At 46.0% G+C, this 15,662-nt stretch overlaps 5 protein-coding genes across 5 annotated transcripts; 4 read left to right on the forward strand and 1 right to left on the reverse strand.

Moving 5' to 3' along the window:
* Nucleotides 1–4,101: 4,101 nt before the first annotated feature.
* On the forward strand, nucleotides 4,102–6,593 carry N7533_008254 (FAD-dependent oxidoreductase; the record flags this gene model as incomplete). The annotated part of the gene is made up of 5 exons (XM_057104904.1): nucleotides 4,102–4,394; nucleotides 4,456–4,685; nucleotides 4,774–5,144; nucleotides 5,203–5,852; nucleotides 5,903–6,593. 5 exons carry the CDS (start codon nucleotides 4,102–4,104, stop codon nucleotides 6,591–6,593), a joined length of 2,235 nt encoding a protein of 744 aa, XP_056959861.1.
* Nucleotides 6,594–8,241: 1,648 nt separating this feature from the next.
* Nucleotides 8,242–10,123, forward strand: N7533_008255 (serine hydrolase domain-containing protein; the record flags this gene model as incomplete). Its single annotated transcript, XM_057104905.1, has 4 exons — nucleotides 8,242–8,776; nucleotides 8,852–8,965; nucleotides 9,024–9,285; nucleotides 9,343–10,123. 4 exons carry the CDS (start codon nucleotides 8,242–8,244, stop codon nucleotides 10,121–10,123), a joined length of 1,692 nt encoding a protein of 563 aa, XP_056959862.1.
* A 752-nt stretch (nucleotides 10,124–10,875) lies between these two features.
* Nucleotides 10,876–11,539, forward strand: N7533_008256 (uncharacterized protein; the record flags this gene model as incomplete). The annotated part of the gene is made up of 2 exons (XM_057104906.1): nucleotides 10,876–11,294; nucleotides 11,347–11,539. The coding sequence occupies 2 exons, from the start codon at nucleotides 10,876–10,878 to the stop codon at nucleotides 11,537–11,539; spliced, it is 612 nt and encodes a 203-aa protein (XP_056959863.1).
* Nucleotides 11,540–11,846: 307 nt separating this feature from the next.
* N7533_008257 (putative endo-polygalacturonase) lies at nucleotides 11,847–13,298 on the reverse strand (the record flags this gene model as incomplete). The annotated part of the gene is made up of 1 exon (XM_057104907.1): nucleotides 11,847–13,298. One exon carries the CDS (start codon nucleotides 13,296–13,298, stop codon nucleotides 11,847–11,849), a length of 1,452 nt encoding a protein of 483 aa, XP_056959864.1.
* Nucleotides 13,299–13,894: 596 nt separating this feature from the next.
* On the forward strand, nucleotides 13,895–15,613 carry N7533_008258 (putative MFS transporter; the record flags this gene model as incomplete). Its single annotated transcript, XM_057104908.1, has 5 exons — nucleotides 13,895–14,146; nucleotides 14,202–14,428; nucleotides 14,500–14,578; nucleotides 14,636–15,109; nucleotides 15,170–15,613. The coding sequence occupies 5 exons, from the start codon at nucleotides 13,895–13,897 to the stop codon at nucleotides 15,611–15,613; spliced, it is 1,476 nt and encodes a 491-aa protein (XP_056959865.1).
* Nucleotides 15,614–15,662: the final 49 nt, after the last annotated feature.

Below are 15,662 nucleotides of genomic sequence, written 5' to 3' on the forward strand. Positions count from 1 at the left end.
GGAATTATAAGCGATAGCACTTCTATAGGATATTGTTTGAATCACTTTTGGAAGTTTTCGAGGTGGAGCATGCTGTTCTCGACAACAATCCTACTGCCCAGATTGTCATAGGAGTATGAAAACAAGTCTTCACGGAAAGTAATATTTGAATTTTTGCAGGAACTGTTTCAGTAACAGGGTAATTGCGATACGTGATGGTAGTCACGGAGCTCTCATATGTTGTGATTTCGAGTTTGTTTTGTCGTCAGAGGTTAGCAGGTCCAACTCTGTACAGTATACGCACATAAACCGTTCGGGTAATTTATTTGAGAGATGTAACTTGTTCATGCGGGCCGATTGATCCTCCGGAATGTTTACAGTGCTCTCGCTTTCAATATCAGGTCTGTTGCAGCGATCCTCCCTGTCCAGCACAATGTGAACCACGAAGATTCCTGAGTAGGATAGATATGGTAGAGCTCCGCACTGGATCCGGCCTAGTCGGAGTCCGAAATTCGTTTTAATGCAACCCTAGCGCACACCAAGAGTCATTGATAAGTTAGTGTGTAGTTGTTATGAAATTCGTGAGGCATTTTTTTTGGTGCCCTATGGCCCAGAACCCTGAAGATCCGGCGGTGAGACGGCACCCAATTCCTAGCATCTCCATGGGAGGGCTTTCTTTATCCGTGCGGCAACTTAAGGACTCAGACAATTTAGAAGCCTACAGTCAAAGGGAAGTATTAGTGTTGGGTGGTTAAAAGCATCTTCATTTGTATTCGCTATTGTATTCTCTTGTTATATCCTGCTTTGAAAGATTCGCAGATTCTTTCAGCTCAAGCAGACGGATGAATAAATTGACTATCTTCATAGGCCGAAGTAGTGCCGGCGGAGACGGGGTTTGAAGAAGTAAAATTCGGCTCAAGGCGTTCAATAAGGGCAAGTTCGATAACTTCACCAACTATTAAGACCAGAATAGGCTACTCTAGTTTCTGCACTGGTCATTCCCTTATCGATGTCACGTTGTACCTGTGCCTGTGCTGTTCGGGCTCGGTGTCGGTGTGGGGCATGCATGGGTTCAATGAGGGCTAGTGTTCTTATGTTTCGATATCGTAATCCACAACACAACCAAGTTGACCTCCTATAGATTGGACAGTGGAGTACCGTAGTGACAAAAAGTTGAGAATCGAATCAATCCTTGAAGAGGTCGGTCACGGGCTATCTAATGGTCGCAGAAGCGACGTCGATAATTATCTATCCGAATATTGTGACCTTCACGGCCGACTGATCCTTGTTGAAAGTTGAGAGGTATCCAACTAAGTTTGTAATATCCTTTAAAGGGAAGTAGTATTCTTGTGCATGTGAGTGATTTCTCTGGACAATACAGGGCAGCATTTAAAAACAACAGAGACATGAAGGAACCTGCTTCCCTTGAGTAGGAGATAACTAATCTGTTAGCCATGTCACGGAAATAATTTAGGCGATCAGAGGAAGAGAAGGTAAAAGCATAAGCTGCATATTTCATACTCACAAAACTCTATAAAAGAACATATGTGAGTTCTCATATCGTTTCGGTGTTTTGCTAGGCGGCGACTTTATAACATGACTGACTTAGTTACTGGACTATTTCGGATTCTGTTCAAATATCTTAGTTTTAAATAAGAGGTCAAACCATGCAGGACTCCATCATGTCTTTTTCTGTTTTCTTTTGCGGTTGGTTCACAATACAGAATAGCCTCGCAAATATATCTCAAAATATTAATTCTAGCTCTGCTGACGTTCATCTTCGCTCTCATACAATACTATCGTTTTGAGGAATCCGGGAATTTCATAAAATGAAAGAGATTTGTATTTTCTAAACTTTAATTATTTCTGCAAAAAAAAGAATCCAAGAGTTATACAGGCATCAGGAAGTAAGGAAATAGTATATTCGTGAGCGGAGTTTCCTGTCATACTTATTATCTTCTTTGCTGTTAACCTGGACGCGCTCTAGTAGAGACATTCAACCAAACTCAACTTTGAATAAATGTAAGAATATATCAGAAGAGTTTGAAGTCGGTACAATTAATTATTTGAATACAACTGTGGAGACTCGAAAGAGATAGCGCCATCAATACAGTCAGTGTCTAGCCCATGCAAAAGCATTTTCTCATTGTCTATTCTTTGGAGATATCTGTGGTCGCATGTAGATGATATCCATACATCCTGAGCAATTAAATGCAAATCTCGACGTGCCACCCCACAAGTATGGGTGGGCAACGAACATCTTCGCGGTGCTTACCAAGGCTTCCTTGGTTGGATAGGGAATTTCCTTGTCAGTGTCATAGAGGGTCAGGTCGCTCGTGGGCAGGTACGCCGATCCACCACTTGGAAGTGGCACCTGAACAAGGCCACCTGTACCTAGGATGGTGAGGCGTGTGTCGTTGCTGAGTTCAACGTACTTCAATTTCATGTGTGTGTCACAATAAAGCGCGGGAGTGAAAATTTTATCAACTATGGCAAATGGCTTGATTGACTGTAATACCCCATAGCCTGCGTCAAGCGACACTTGATTTGCAAGGATCCAGACAGGGTAGTTGAGCTTATTCTTTGGCGTCGGCTGTCCGGGAACAGCCACTTCGTACCTCCATCCGGGCAGTTGAAGATGTCGACGTGGCCATCGTGGAGTCTTTGTGTCCGGGTGCGTCTATGATCGTTGAGATCGCGAAACTGCGAGACGTTCATTTTATGAAGTCAATTCTGAATTTCCACGGGGTTGTTAGGATCTGGCTCGTCAACTGACCGTGACTTGGCTAAAATCGATCAGTTAATGTCGCGACGGCAACATCTATAAAGGCAGCCTGCACATCCGCACGAGGAAGAAGCTCAGGACCCTCCCCGGCCCCTCTCTCGGCCATTGCAGCCACAAGTGCAAGCGAAAAGATAACTACTAACAACATGCTAGCTTTGGATAACTATACGCTATACGCCAACTTCGGCATGGAGCTAGCCGCTATCAGCATATTCTGTATCGCAAGCCATCGCCGCACACGTGGACATAGTTTCTGTAGCTGTGTGGCCTCACTTCAACGTCAACACGATTGCTATTTATCAATGTGCGGAGAATTTATGCTCTCACGTGTAGCTCTCTCTCCCATGGAAAAACTCACTGCGGGACAAGCGACCAATTGCCTCATTCCATGCTGATTTAATATTGAAGCAAGCCGTCATTAGGCTGTCGGACGTAGCAGACGGGTTGGTGAAGACCAAAACCAATCGCCCACCAACCGCACACTTCCGGAGTAAACGTTGAGAAAAAGCATGCTCTCACTCCTGTGGCGGTCGCTGTAGCTGTTACGCTCGGTCGGTGATATTTCCAAATGTCAACTCTTTTCAAGCTTTTGGAATGCAATATTACAGGACACTTTGCCCGCATGCATCTCTCCGTCATTCCAGAAGCGTGTGGTAGGTAGGCGATTGATTTTGATCTTGATCAATTTCTCTCCTTCGTCAGACTTGCCTGCGAGCGCCTTTCTTTATCACTTATTATAAAAGCGAAAGAACAATTTTTCTTAGACATTCTGTTATTCCGATACGCTGGTGTGACCAGGAATCCCAATGTGAACTCTAAAATTCAGGTCCATGTAGGATAAAGACTCCGGACATGTATCTTCCAAGACCTTGTGTACTGTAGCTATATCTGAATTTGAAGGCTTTTAATAAATCCTAAGATGACACGGATGTGTGTCGCAACGGGAGTCTACATCACGAAAACCCAATCATCTAGTTCCTAACTTCCAGTAGCGGCAAATTCAGCTGCTAGCCATATTCACAGGTTTTCGGAGTGCTGGCGGCATTTACGCAAGGGCAAATTAGAAAGTAGCCCGCATAAGCCTGGAAAATACGTGGCGTAGAGAAACATGTAGCACAATGTAGATTATAATCGGCCCAGGTTAGTTGCTAAGTCCGCGCTATGCAATTTCCAATGAGGCTGTCTTATAAGGACAAGGGCGCCCTTCATAAAGGACTTATCCTCGCCAAGCTAATTTCTACCAAAGACGAACAAACGGTCATAAAAAGCATCACAGCTCGAAATACCTGTTGCTGGACCTCAGAAAATTATTTTCTCGGTAGAACATCGGAACAAATATGGCCTCGTTTAAGGTGATCGTCGTTGGCGGCAGTGTCACAGGTATGGTATTAGCTAACATGTTCGAACAATATGGTATCGACTATATTGTGCTTGAAAAACATCACACGATTGCCCCTCAGCTAGGAGCAGGGTTTGCATTGCTGCCAAATGGATCACGAGTTCTCGACCAGCTAGGCTGCTATGACGTGCTGAAGAAGTTGAGCGCGCCTGTTAATTCCTTATGTGGCTACGATCAAAACGGTGATCTTAGAGAGGACCGGCCTGAGATCGGACAATGGCTTGAAGAACTGTTTGTCACTTCCTATGGTTTCCCCTGCGTATTCCTACCAAAGATTAATATTGTGGGGCAGATTCGGATATAAAATGCGGTTTCTGGAGCGACGACAACTGATTAAGGTATTATTTGATAACCTGAGTGATAAGTCTAAGGTTTATACTTCATGTGGTGTCATAAAAATCAGATATTGCTCCAAAATGGTCAAGGTTGAAACGGACGGTGGCACTATTTTCGAAGGCGATATTGTGGTCGGCGCAGATGGCGTCCACAGTCGTGTCGCGCAGGAAATGCAACGCCTCGCTGGTGAAGATATACCTGGGAAGAAGCTTTTTCAGCAGGAAAACGGCAAGTAGAGCATATCATACTGTGTATACTACTAACACTGTAATAGCCTTTGTATGCACTTACAGTGCTATCTTTGGTATATCAATGGCACCAAACGGGATGGTCGAAGACCAAGCGATCAAAAACTACAGACAAGGCCGGAGCTACCTCTGTGCAGGTGGCCGTGAAGGAAAGCTGTATTGGCTTGCCATGATCAAGAATGATCATAAGACACAGGGAGTAAACATTCCTCGATACAATGACCAAGACAGGGACATATTTGCAGCCATGTGCGAGGCAGATCTAGTTATACCTGGGGTCACATTCGGTGACATATACAAGAGACAGCTTGCGTCCGCGCTTGTACCCCTTGAAGAGGGCGTCCTTGAAGAATGCTTTTATAAAAGAATAGTACTTGTCGGCGACTCGTGGCACAAGGTAAGCAGGCTTTACATTGATAAGGGCCATCATCACATATACTGAAGATCTTGATCAGATTCATCCTTTGAGTGGCCAAGGTGGTAATAACGCAATCATTTCAGCTGCACATCTGGCAAATCAGTTGAAACATTTTACTCAGCATAATATGAGTTCTGACGAAGCCAGTCTCAATTGGTTGTTTCGCGAATATAAACGCACTCGAGAGCCTCAAACCAGAGAGTTGATGCAGATGAGTCACCTATTACAACGAATGGAAGCTCTTGAAACGCCTCTTTTGAGACTCTTTGAGCTCAAATATGTCTGTCAGATGCCAATAGAAGCGCTTTCTGGTGTTCTGGCACGGACATACACTCAAGCTGTTTCTTTGAACTACCTGCCTCCTCCTCCACGCCACTGTCTTGTTCCATTCAACGAAGAGGTCGCCTTGAAGCCCCGAGCTCGATTCAAAACTGTTACTGCTTTTTGGCTTTTAGTGCTTGCTCTTGTTGTTTTTGGGCAACAAACTATCCCTTGGGTCTGGAAAGATGTAGTGGTGCTGTCGTCACCGACGCCTATGATCCTCCAAAGCAGCTTAATTGCGCCAAGTGCCAGCATGGCTTACCAGAGGGCAATGTCTTTATATTTCAATTTGTCCCTCACAACGGTTATCAGTATCATGTGCATTGAGTCCTATCGCCAAAATATGTTCATGAGACTCATCAGCAGGTGAGTATAATGTGGTCTTCTTTAATACAATAATGATCTAACGAGTCTAGTGCAATTACATGCGGAATAGCCTCACTTTTTATAAGTTGGGAGGTCATATGTCCTATCTACTTTGCCGTGTTTATCCTCGTCTCGGGGCAACAGCTCTTCTACTACCCTTCACCAAGAGCTGTGGACCTGCAAATAGCGAAAGCGATCCGATTCGCTTATTTAGCCACGTATATTCCCGTTATCACCTTGACGGTTTTATGCAAAGAATCGCCAAGCAGAATGTGGATAGTGGCCCATGCGACATTTCCTCTCGCAATAAAGCTGGTGCAAGTTTTCGGCCCGATGCGCTCAACAGTCATCATAGACCCTGCGGTATTATATGGAAAGCAAGATATTAAGATCTTGGAAAACTTCTTGCATCTAGTTTGCACTGTCCAGCATTTAGCATCTTTGTTTGTGGGAAGAAGCTCTCTGCAACAGTTTCTTGAAATATGTATCGCATGGTATCGGAGTGAAATCGCTCATGACAATCTCAAGATACTTCTCTTGGAAATCAGTATTGCAGTCTTCATCTGCTTCACCTACTGGGACCTTCGAAGGGTTCATGTCATTACTGGACCCGTGAAAACTGATCTGGGCTCGATAATATATCTTGGTTTCACTCCACCGGCAGCTTTGATGTGCGTGTGGGCATTGCGAGAATCTAAATGGGAAAAAGCGCGAGAAAGGCTGTCGGCCGAAAAGATTTGACCGGAAGCTCCCGAGAAAACCTCATTTGATAGTCTTGATATTGGATCCGCGCTTACCCTCAGGGTCAAGAGGTAACAAGTATCTGGGTCTCAACATGCTAGGTCGCATCTAGACTTGACATGACATTGCGCTAAAGTCCTAACACGGCTCTAAAAAGATGACAGCAAGCCTAAGGCCGGAAAACCTAATTATCAGCGCGTTGATGAACTATGGAATGTGGCCAATATAATTGTACAGACAATTAGCTGGATTTTGTTTCTGTCTCACCCAGGAAATCTGCTTCAGAAAGGAGAGAAAATGTAACGATCGAAGCTCTCTCGGTGCCTGAGCACGTGACGCAGGCAGCCGCTCATGTGTAGATAGTTGCGATGGGAGCTTCTCTCCTTGTCCTCTCTTCTCTCTCTCAGCTTAATACCTTCGCTCAATACTACTGCTATTATTTGGCATCTGAGTCCTTACAGGCGAGCTAAAGCAGCGCAGATTGAAATCAGGGATCACGAAGATTTTGAGTCGCGCCTGGCATAATAGGGGTGGTGCAGCTCGACGATTCGGATTAATCGGAAAAATACCTCAAAAACATAGCACATAGAGAGATGAAGTGAGCCGATCAAAAGAAAAAGCAACTCCAGGGGGCAAAAGGTGCCGTTTATCGAACCACGCGCGGGACCCTGAGGGCTTGTGATGCTGAATCGTAAATGAAAACGCTAAACCACGAGGTTAACACACCATCGATGCTTGAAGCTCGCTAGATATTGATCATACGGATCTGGGTCTGGAAATATTGTTATGTGAAGTACTGCGACGGCTCGTAGCTTCAGACTCGCGCTTTTCACATTTGCTCTCAAGACCAGAACGCTTCTTCGACATACCGAACTCGCGCCTTGGCGCAGCAGAAGACCGGGTCAATTATGCAGTCAGCAGTCGATTAGTAGCTTCCGGGGTTTGGTCGTCCACATTCGAGCACATGACTCTTTGCCTGCGAGTGGTGGGGGCTTAAAAGACTGATAGGAAGATAGGTGAGAATCAATCTCGACTGTTCAAAGGATCGAAGAACGTAACACACCAATGAATATGAGCTGACAGGAAAGATCTTTGCTTGATACTTTGGGAAGTATTCCCCGTGCTACAGAATGCAGAACGCCTCCACATTTCAGGATGGACTGCCGCGCTGGGGATACTTATTCTAGTGTAGCAAGAACACTAGTTCGAGAGCTAATCAAGAAAAGCAAATTTCCAGTGCGAGGTCAATACGAGAAGGGACCTAAAGGATTGACCACTTTACTACATGGATGCATCAAATTTATTGTAGAAAATATGCCTTGAATGGCTCTTGATACTTGGGCTCCAGGCGGGCCAAGGAGCCGTGGGCCTAATCAAAATAAATTGGTTTCTTGCCCTTCTTCAATCATGTCCACGTGGGTATGCTTCCTGTTAGAGGTCTGTGCATGGCCTAGCTGGGCATGTAATATTGAAGACTCTGCACTTCGATATATACCTCTTTTAATTCAATAATTCATTCATTATGGAAATTTCATATTGATTTATCTTACGTATATTTCGTCAGGTCACTCTTAATCTGGGCAATCATCATTTCCAACTGATCCTGAAAAATTATCACTGTGACCTAATCAATACGGTCCTTCTCACTATGGTGCTGTACCTGCTACTTTTAGTGCTTTATGCTACTCGTATAACTAGTATTCAACTTTGTCCCCTCCTTGGACCTAGCTGGCCTGCTCCCACAGATCTCCCAAGCGATCCTGCGTTCCAGTCGGCGTTGCAGAACATCACGACGAATATTCAGGATGCAGTTACCGCTGGAAACTTTTCTGGAGATTCTCTATCTTTGATGATATTCGACACAAGTGATTCTAGTTCATTGCTCAATTTGTCTAACACGGGCCAGACTATAAATACAACTATCGGCGTCAGCAAGGTTGACGAGAATACTGTGTTCCGCATTGGCAGCGTTTCCAAGATATATACTATGCTTCTACTGCTGATTGAAGATGGCTTCAATCCTTTTAACGATCCAGTCTCTAGGTATATCCCGGAAATCCGCGCGGCCACTGTCGCTCTTCTCGAGAATTCCACGAAAAGGCATGACGGAATCGACTTTCTCAAGTGGAATGAAGTGACGGTTGGAGAACTAGGAAGTCACTTAGCCGGTATAGCAAGAGACTGTGAGTACTGCCGTTGCCTTTGTGAAACGCGTCGTGGGATTCGTTTTGCAAGAGACCTCAGCTAAAAACCCGTAGATGGTATCCTTGACCTCGCCCAGCAGGCTCCTTTACTTGAGTCACTAGGATTTCCCGCTCTGCTCCCAGCGCAGATTCCACCTTGCGGTTTTCCAAATCCATGCAGCAGGAAGCGTATGCAGACGAACCTGTTTTGTATATTGTGATTTGCTGACAAGACTACTGATAACAGAGTTCTTTGATGGTCTCCTCCAGGCACATCCTATTGTTCCCACATCGGCAACACCAATCTATTCCAATGCTGCCTTCCAGATCCTTGGATATGTGGTGGAGACGCTTGCTGGTGAAGGTTTCGAAAAAGTATTAGAGAAAGAGATTATCAAGAAACTGAATCTGACCCATACCTTCTACAATACGCCCAGAACTTCGCTTGGGGTCATCCCTATTCCACAGGGAGAATTCTGGTGGAATTTCAATCTTGGCGACGAGGGTCCGTAAGTAGCTTCACCTCACCCATAGACTCTGGATATATGATAGTAACACCTTTCCAGTGCGGGTGGCCTCTACTCATCCGCAATGGATTTGTCTATCCTTGGCCGTGCCATCCTCAATAGCACCCTTCTTCCCCGGTCAATCACAAGAAAGTGGATGAAACCACTCACCCACACATCATCCCTGAACTACGCTGTTGGTGCACCTTGGGAGATATTGTCATTCGGCAATGAGCGCCCGATTGACCTCTACACCGTCTCAGGGGACTTCAGCACATACTCATCTGTGCTGGCTCTGGACCCAGACCATGTTATTGGCTTCAATGTACTTGCTGCTGGTAGCAACACCCATGAGACAGTTGCGCTCGCCTCAGATATCGTTTCTGAAAGCCTACTCCCAGCACTTGACCAGGCCGCCAAGAACCAAGCGAATGGGCGCTTCGCAGGGACATACGCGCTCACCACCACCAACTCGTCAATAACGATCGACACAGACGATGGACCTGCTCTGGTTGTCACAAACTGGATCAACAACGGCACCGACATGTTTCCAAGCTATATGATCCTGTACGGCATCTCCGATCGCTCCCAATTCAGCATCCGGTTATATCCTACCGGTCTTCAGAGCCCAGGACAGCTTTCCTTCCGGGCTGTAATTCCGCTACAGTTTCCGCCCGGAATTGGGCCTTTCACCTCATCTTGTATCACCTGGGCGACTATTGATTTACAGGTGTACGGGAACATAGGTGTTGACGAGTTTGTCTTCGATTTCGATGAGAGTGGCAATGCAGCTAGTGTGTCTCCTAGGGCTTTGCGCACTATCCTTCCAAAGATTAGCTGATTATACTTGTGAGCTTGTGGTCTAGACTCCCGAGGAACCATGCGTCAGGAGATCACACATGGTTATCCATCGGATCATGTTGGACTACAAAACTGTCATCAGAGTCACAAATTACCTATAGGATTACCCCGCACTCCATGTAGCAGTCGGTACGGTACTTAATTTTATGACAAAGAAAACCATTTGAGTGAACCAAAGATGTTTCATCTGATTATCTGGTCAATCAGGATTGCCCCAGGCTATTTCATGATGTCTAATAAGGTTGCCATCGCACCTCGCCGTCGTAAAAGTTGGCAATGGCGAGTCTTGTGCCAAGAGCATGATGATTTCCTGTTCTAGATTAGTGGAGGGCCACAGGGGTTGACTATGTGTCCCGTAGATGCCCACCCCATCAAAATCCTCGACAGCCGATCGCAGCGAGTGTGCCCGGACTGGCAGGGACAAGCTCGACAAATATTGAGGCACAGTCAATCCATCATATTCAATTCTAAATAATAGAAAGCATATTGAAACATAACCCCCAGACTCAGGTTCACCCACTGCTCGTCTATTCTTAGAGACTGTCACCCTGCAAATCCTATATCAATCTATAGTTATTTCGCATCTCTGCAAGATATTCGACACAAGTGATTCTAGTTCATTGCTCAATTTGTCTAACACGGGCGAGATTATAAACAAAACTATCGGCGTCAGCAAGGTTGACAAGAATATTATTGTCCGCATTGGCAACGTTTCTAAGATATATACTCAAGATGGCGAACAAAATAGCTAACCACTCAGTCACTATCGGAACGAATAATGTTTTTGCGACGATGAATAACCTCTTTTTGAAGGACCACAACGGCCAAGATTACTACCATTACTATGCGGATTTGGATTTGTGCAATCTTGCCTCGCTCATCGCCATTGGTGTTTTCATCGACAACAAAAGCATGTTCGACAACGCGGTCAACTATGTGAAGACTGGACCTTCCAATGGAGCTTTCCCTGTCTTTTCTGTTGCAAACTTTACAGAGCCGGGCTTTGAGAAGGTCCTGATGCAAGGTAAAGAGGCCGGGCGTGACCAGTGTCATGCTACATTAGATTTTGCGCTCTCAGGCATTGTCGCGCAACAGGCGTACAACCAGGGGGTGGATCTGTTTGCTACTTACGAGAATGAGATTCTGAATGGGTGCCTTCAATCGAGAAATTATCTTCTTGTTTTGTTTACTGATAATTTCTAGTGCTGAATACGTTGACAAGTACAGTGTCGGTTGTGATGTGCCCTACACCCCATATTTAAGCTACCAGGGCAACAAAACCGTTATTTCCAACAGCTCGCGCGGAACTATCTGTCCCGGGTTTGAGTTAATGTCTGCTCATTATGGCCAGCTCAAAGAGCTCAACTCTTTTTGGACTGATGAATATCGTGACTAGGTTAATATCCACTCGACTAGCGGCGTTGAGGGTGGTGGTGGAAATTACGGTCCTAACTCGGGTGGATTTGATGCTCTTGGATTTGGTACTCTACTTTATCGTCTTTCTTGAAGTGTCTCTCATACCTCAAATTGCTGCTACTGCTTCCCTCACTTATGTGGTTTTTGTTAGTATGCTATTGTGCAGCATCGATTCATTCTTTTTTTGGGGTGGGCTAAGACATCCATCAGATTCTATCTTGAACAAAATTCTCATTATGGAGCAACATGGTGCCGCTAGCTCACGATACTTAAGCCCAAGCTTCTGATCATGCCCCTTTTATGAACTTGATGTCTTTCACGTGCTCGTTGACAAACAGTGGAACGAAATCCGATACCATATACCATCGAGGCTTGTCCATTGTTTCATGGATCTCCTTCCCATCGACTCTCAAATTCTCGAATGTAATCTTTTCGATCCCTCGACTTTGATCATAGCCAAGTATCATCGATGGATTGACGACTTTGGAATTGTGAATGTTCACAAACAGATTTTTGAAAGTGACGTTTCGAATGCCTCGCCCCGGAGCCGTAGTCCACATCGAATTCTGCATCACGCGGATATTCACGAGCTGGCCGCGTGTGATTCGCTCAACCCGCACATCCTCGACGTGAATATCGTGGAACAAATTCTCATCTGCGACATTGATTGCTATGCATCCCTGATACCACAGCTGATTTTCCTCGTGATCTAGGATATCGATATTTCGGATTGCCACGTTGCTTGTAGTTTCCGGCTTTTCGGGATTGCCGTGTGTTCCCATATTGATGGCATGGGCCACATCAGGAAGCAAGACACAATTCTGAATGAGAATGTTCTTCGAGTCGCCATACCAGTCCCAACGGTGTGAATAGAGAGCAATTGTATCATCCGAGCTCCGCAGAAAGCAGTTCTCGATAGTGATATTTGACGAGCAGAAGAAATCGATTCCATCCCCATTACCTGCGGACGAGAACGATCGGTATCTGTCGACGGTGACATCTTTGCATTCACCTGCAGAGAGGCCGAACCCCATCGCACCGAGTGAGGTGACACCCTCAACCCGAATATTTGAGGCCCGACTCATATGGATTGCGCCGCCCAGCTCTCGTTGAATGTACCCGCCCTTGGGCCCCAAAATAAATCCATGACCCCGAAGAGTACTATTCGAAACGTCGACGAAGCTTATGCGGAACGTGATGAAGGCGCCACCAGCTAGATAAACAGTTTTCCCTGATGGGACTATAAGATTAACACCGTCGGTGACCCAGGATGCCGCAGCGCCTTGATTGATCCCTGGCCCAAAATACCAGACATCATCACCGTCTTCGGTCGGCGCCGCAGGATCGATCGCATTCGTGAGCAAATGAAGGGCTTTCCACTTGTCACCGTCAAGCTCGAGCATCAAGTCTCGAGGTTGATCCAATGTGAAGGAAATTGTGTTTTCATCCAACAGCGTCTCGATTAGGGTGGAACGAGGCCGGATAGCTGCAGTATCAACCCGGTTTGCGGTATACGTGACCTTAATCTTGACTGGGCCGCTGAAATCAAATGATGCAACGGCGATTGAATGACGATCAAATCCATTCACGCTGGTATTGATACTAGCCACATCAGTGGCATATGCGGGCATTTTGGACCATTGATGAGGATCACCTGAGTTGATAGACTGAACTTCGATGAGGAAGTCCGGATTAAGGGCCACGCCCTGAGGAGAGTCGTATACTCGAATGGAAGACATGTTCGTGGCGAAGTGGATTGTCCAAGACAAGTTCAATAGGTCCTCAATAATGGGTTGACCTTTGTGCAGGGATTGAAGCTTCTCATTAGCGACTAGCGTCTCTCCTCAAAGCAGTTGTTTGGTCATGAGCCCGTATCGGAGCACGGGGTAATTACCGGAGAGCCCCGGTAGAACTTTTGCAATGCACAGGACTTCGGTCAGTTTGTTCCTATACGTAATTTCCTAGAGTACCAAGCTCTGGGTCATTGAAACCGAACAAATTAGAGCATTTCAGCCTCACAATCCAAAATTATCATTCAACATCTAACACTTCGGGAGAATTGCCGGCGCTCTCTCCGGTGCCCCCAGCGGGGCCTAAATCAATCGACTCGGGGAAATTCAAATCCTGGGGTTTGCGGGCAAACTTGCGGCCTGCCCACATAGCCACACCATGCGACACCTTGAGATAGGGAAGGCGGCCAACCCTACAAATACCTCGATAGAGAGCAATATGAGACTCTAATCCAGAACATTCTGATTCACAATATCTTCTCACGCCTCTGCACTTCAACGCATTATGCCATCCAAGAAGTTCGAGATGGGAGCGACCGTTGATCATGAGGAATTGCCCCCCCGACCACAATACGGCATCTGATACCCCGGAGGTGAAGGAGAAGGCGGATCCCCTTGCAGCGGATCCGGGTCTCGAAATTGATGCAGTCACCAACAAGCGACTCTTCTGGAAGATCACTCGGCGCATTCTCGTCATTCAGGTGATCACCTACTTCTGCCAGTCGCTCGACAAGGGAATCTTGAATTATGCCTCTATCATGGGCATTAAGACCGATGCCCACCTTGTGGGACAAGAAGTGGGTCATTTCTATCCTCTGCCTCGAGATTAGTCGCTGATTATCACACGAGTAGTATTCATGGCTCGGGACCATCCTGTATATCGGCATTCTTGTGGGTGAGTACCCTCAGAATTTCCTGCTGCAAAAATTTCCCTTAGCGAAGATGCTCTCCATAAATGTGTTCCTTTGGGGCGCTGTAGTGGCATGTTCTGCTGCCTCGACCCACTTTAGATCGTTGATGGCTGTTCGGTTCCTCTTGGGTTTCTTTGAAAGCTGTGTTCAGCCAGCTATGATGCTTCTGTAAGAAAATCCTATGAACCAAAAGTCGGAAGATCGCCTTACTAAGTTTCTTTTTTTTTGTTTTCAACTAGGACTGCGATATGGTATAAGAGGGAGGAGCAATCAGTCTTGAATGCGATCTGGTATTGCATGTCCGGTGTATCCTTGATGGTAATTGACGCCCTTGTCTTGAATCTTTGAAGAAATAAGAAAGCTCATAGGCACTAGATCGGTGGCCTTCTTGCCTTCGGAGTATCGCATTTCAAGAACGGTCCGATCAAGAACTGGCAACTTTTGTTCCTAGTTCTGGGTCTGGCCACATGCGTCTGGTCCTTCTTCATCGCCACCCTTCTGCCCGATAACCCCCTGACAGCAAAATGCTTCAGTGAAGAGGATAGAAAACTGATGATTGAGCGGGTACGAGAGAATGAAACCGGTATTCAGAATAGAGAGTACAAGAGATACCAAATTGTCGAGGCCTTCAAGGACCCATTTGTCTGGTGCTGCGTTTTGCTTATCACTGTGGCTAACCTCGTCATTGGTGGCCTCGGTGTATTTTCCAACCTCATAATCACCCAATTCGGCTTCAGTCTCTTGCAAACTCAGCTGCTCAATATTGCCCAGGGAGCATGGACCATTTTGATCATGCTCGGATCTGCATGGGCATCTCAAAGATTCCAGCAGACCTGCTTCGTTATGATTGTAAGGTCCAAAGGTTGAGTGGTTGAAACGTGAAGCGGTGATCACTAACGGCGAGAATAGATATGTGCAGTTCCTGCTCTGGTCGGAACGACTGTGATCCTAGTCGTTACCCCGACTGCTTCCAATGCAGGCGGCATGCTCATCGCTTTTTACTGCACACAATTCTTCCTCGCCGAGGGCAACATGATTATCTCGCTAATTACTCGCAACGTGGCGGGTCAGACCAAGAAGGGTATTACCATGACCATGGTCTTCGTTGGCTGGGCCGTCGGTAATCTCATTGCTCCCCAAATCTTCCAAAGCAAAGATGCCCCCCGATACCTGCGTGGTTTCCTAACACATATAGTGGTTTACGCTGTTTATGTTGCTCTGGTGCTTTTGACACGAATCATTTTGATGGCGCGGAATCGCTGCAAGATTCAAAGTTCCACGGAAATCTCGCATGAATTGGCATTCCAGGATCTTACCGATTGTGAGAATCCAAACTTCCGATATGTATACTAGCAGGGGTGGGTTGTTAAATACTGTAGTGGGAAGACTTTGATTTAGTCAC

Source organism: Penicillium manginii (genome assembly GCF_028828005.1).
Source record: "Penicillium manginii strain IBT 31320 chromosome Unknown utg000005l:1.0-5665137.0:1.0-5668048.0, whole genome shotgun sequence".
Taxonomy (NCBI): domain Eukaryota; kingdom Fungi; phylum Ascomycota; class Eurotiomycetes; order Eurotiales; family Aspergillaceae; genus Penicillium; species Penicillium manginii.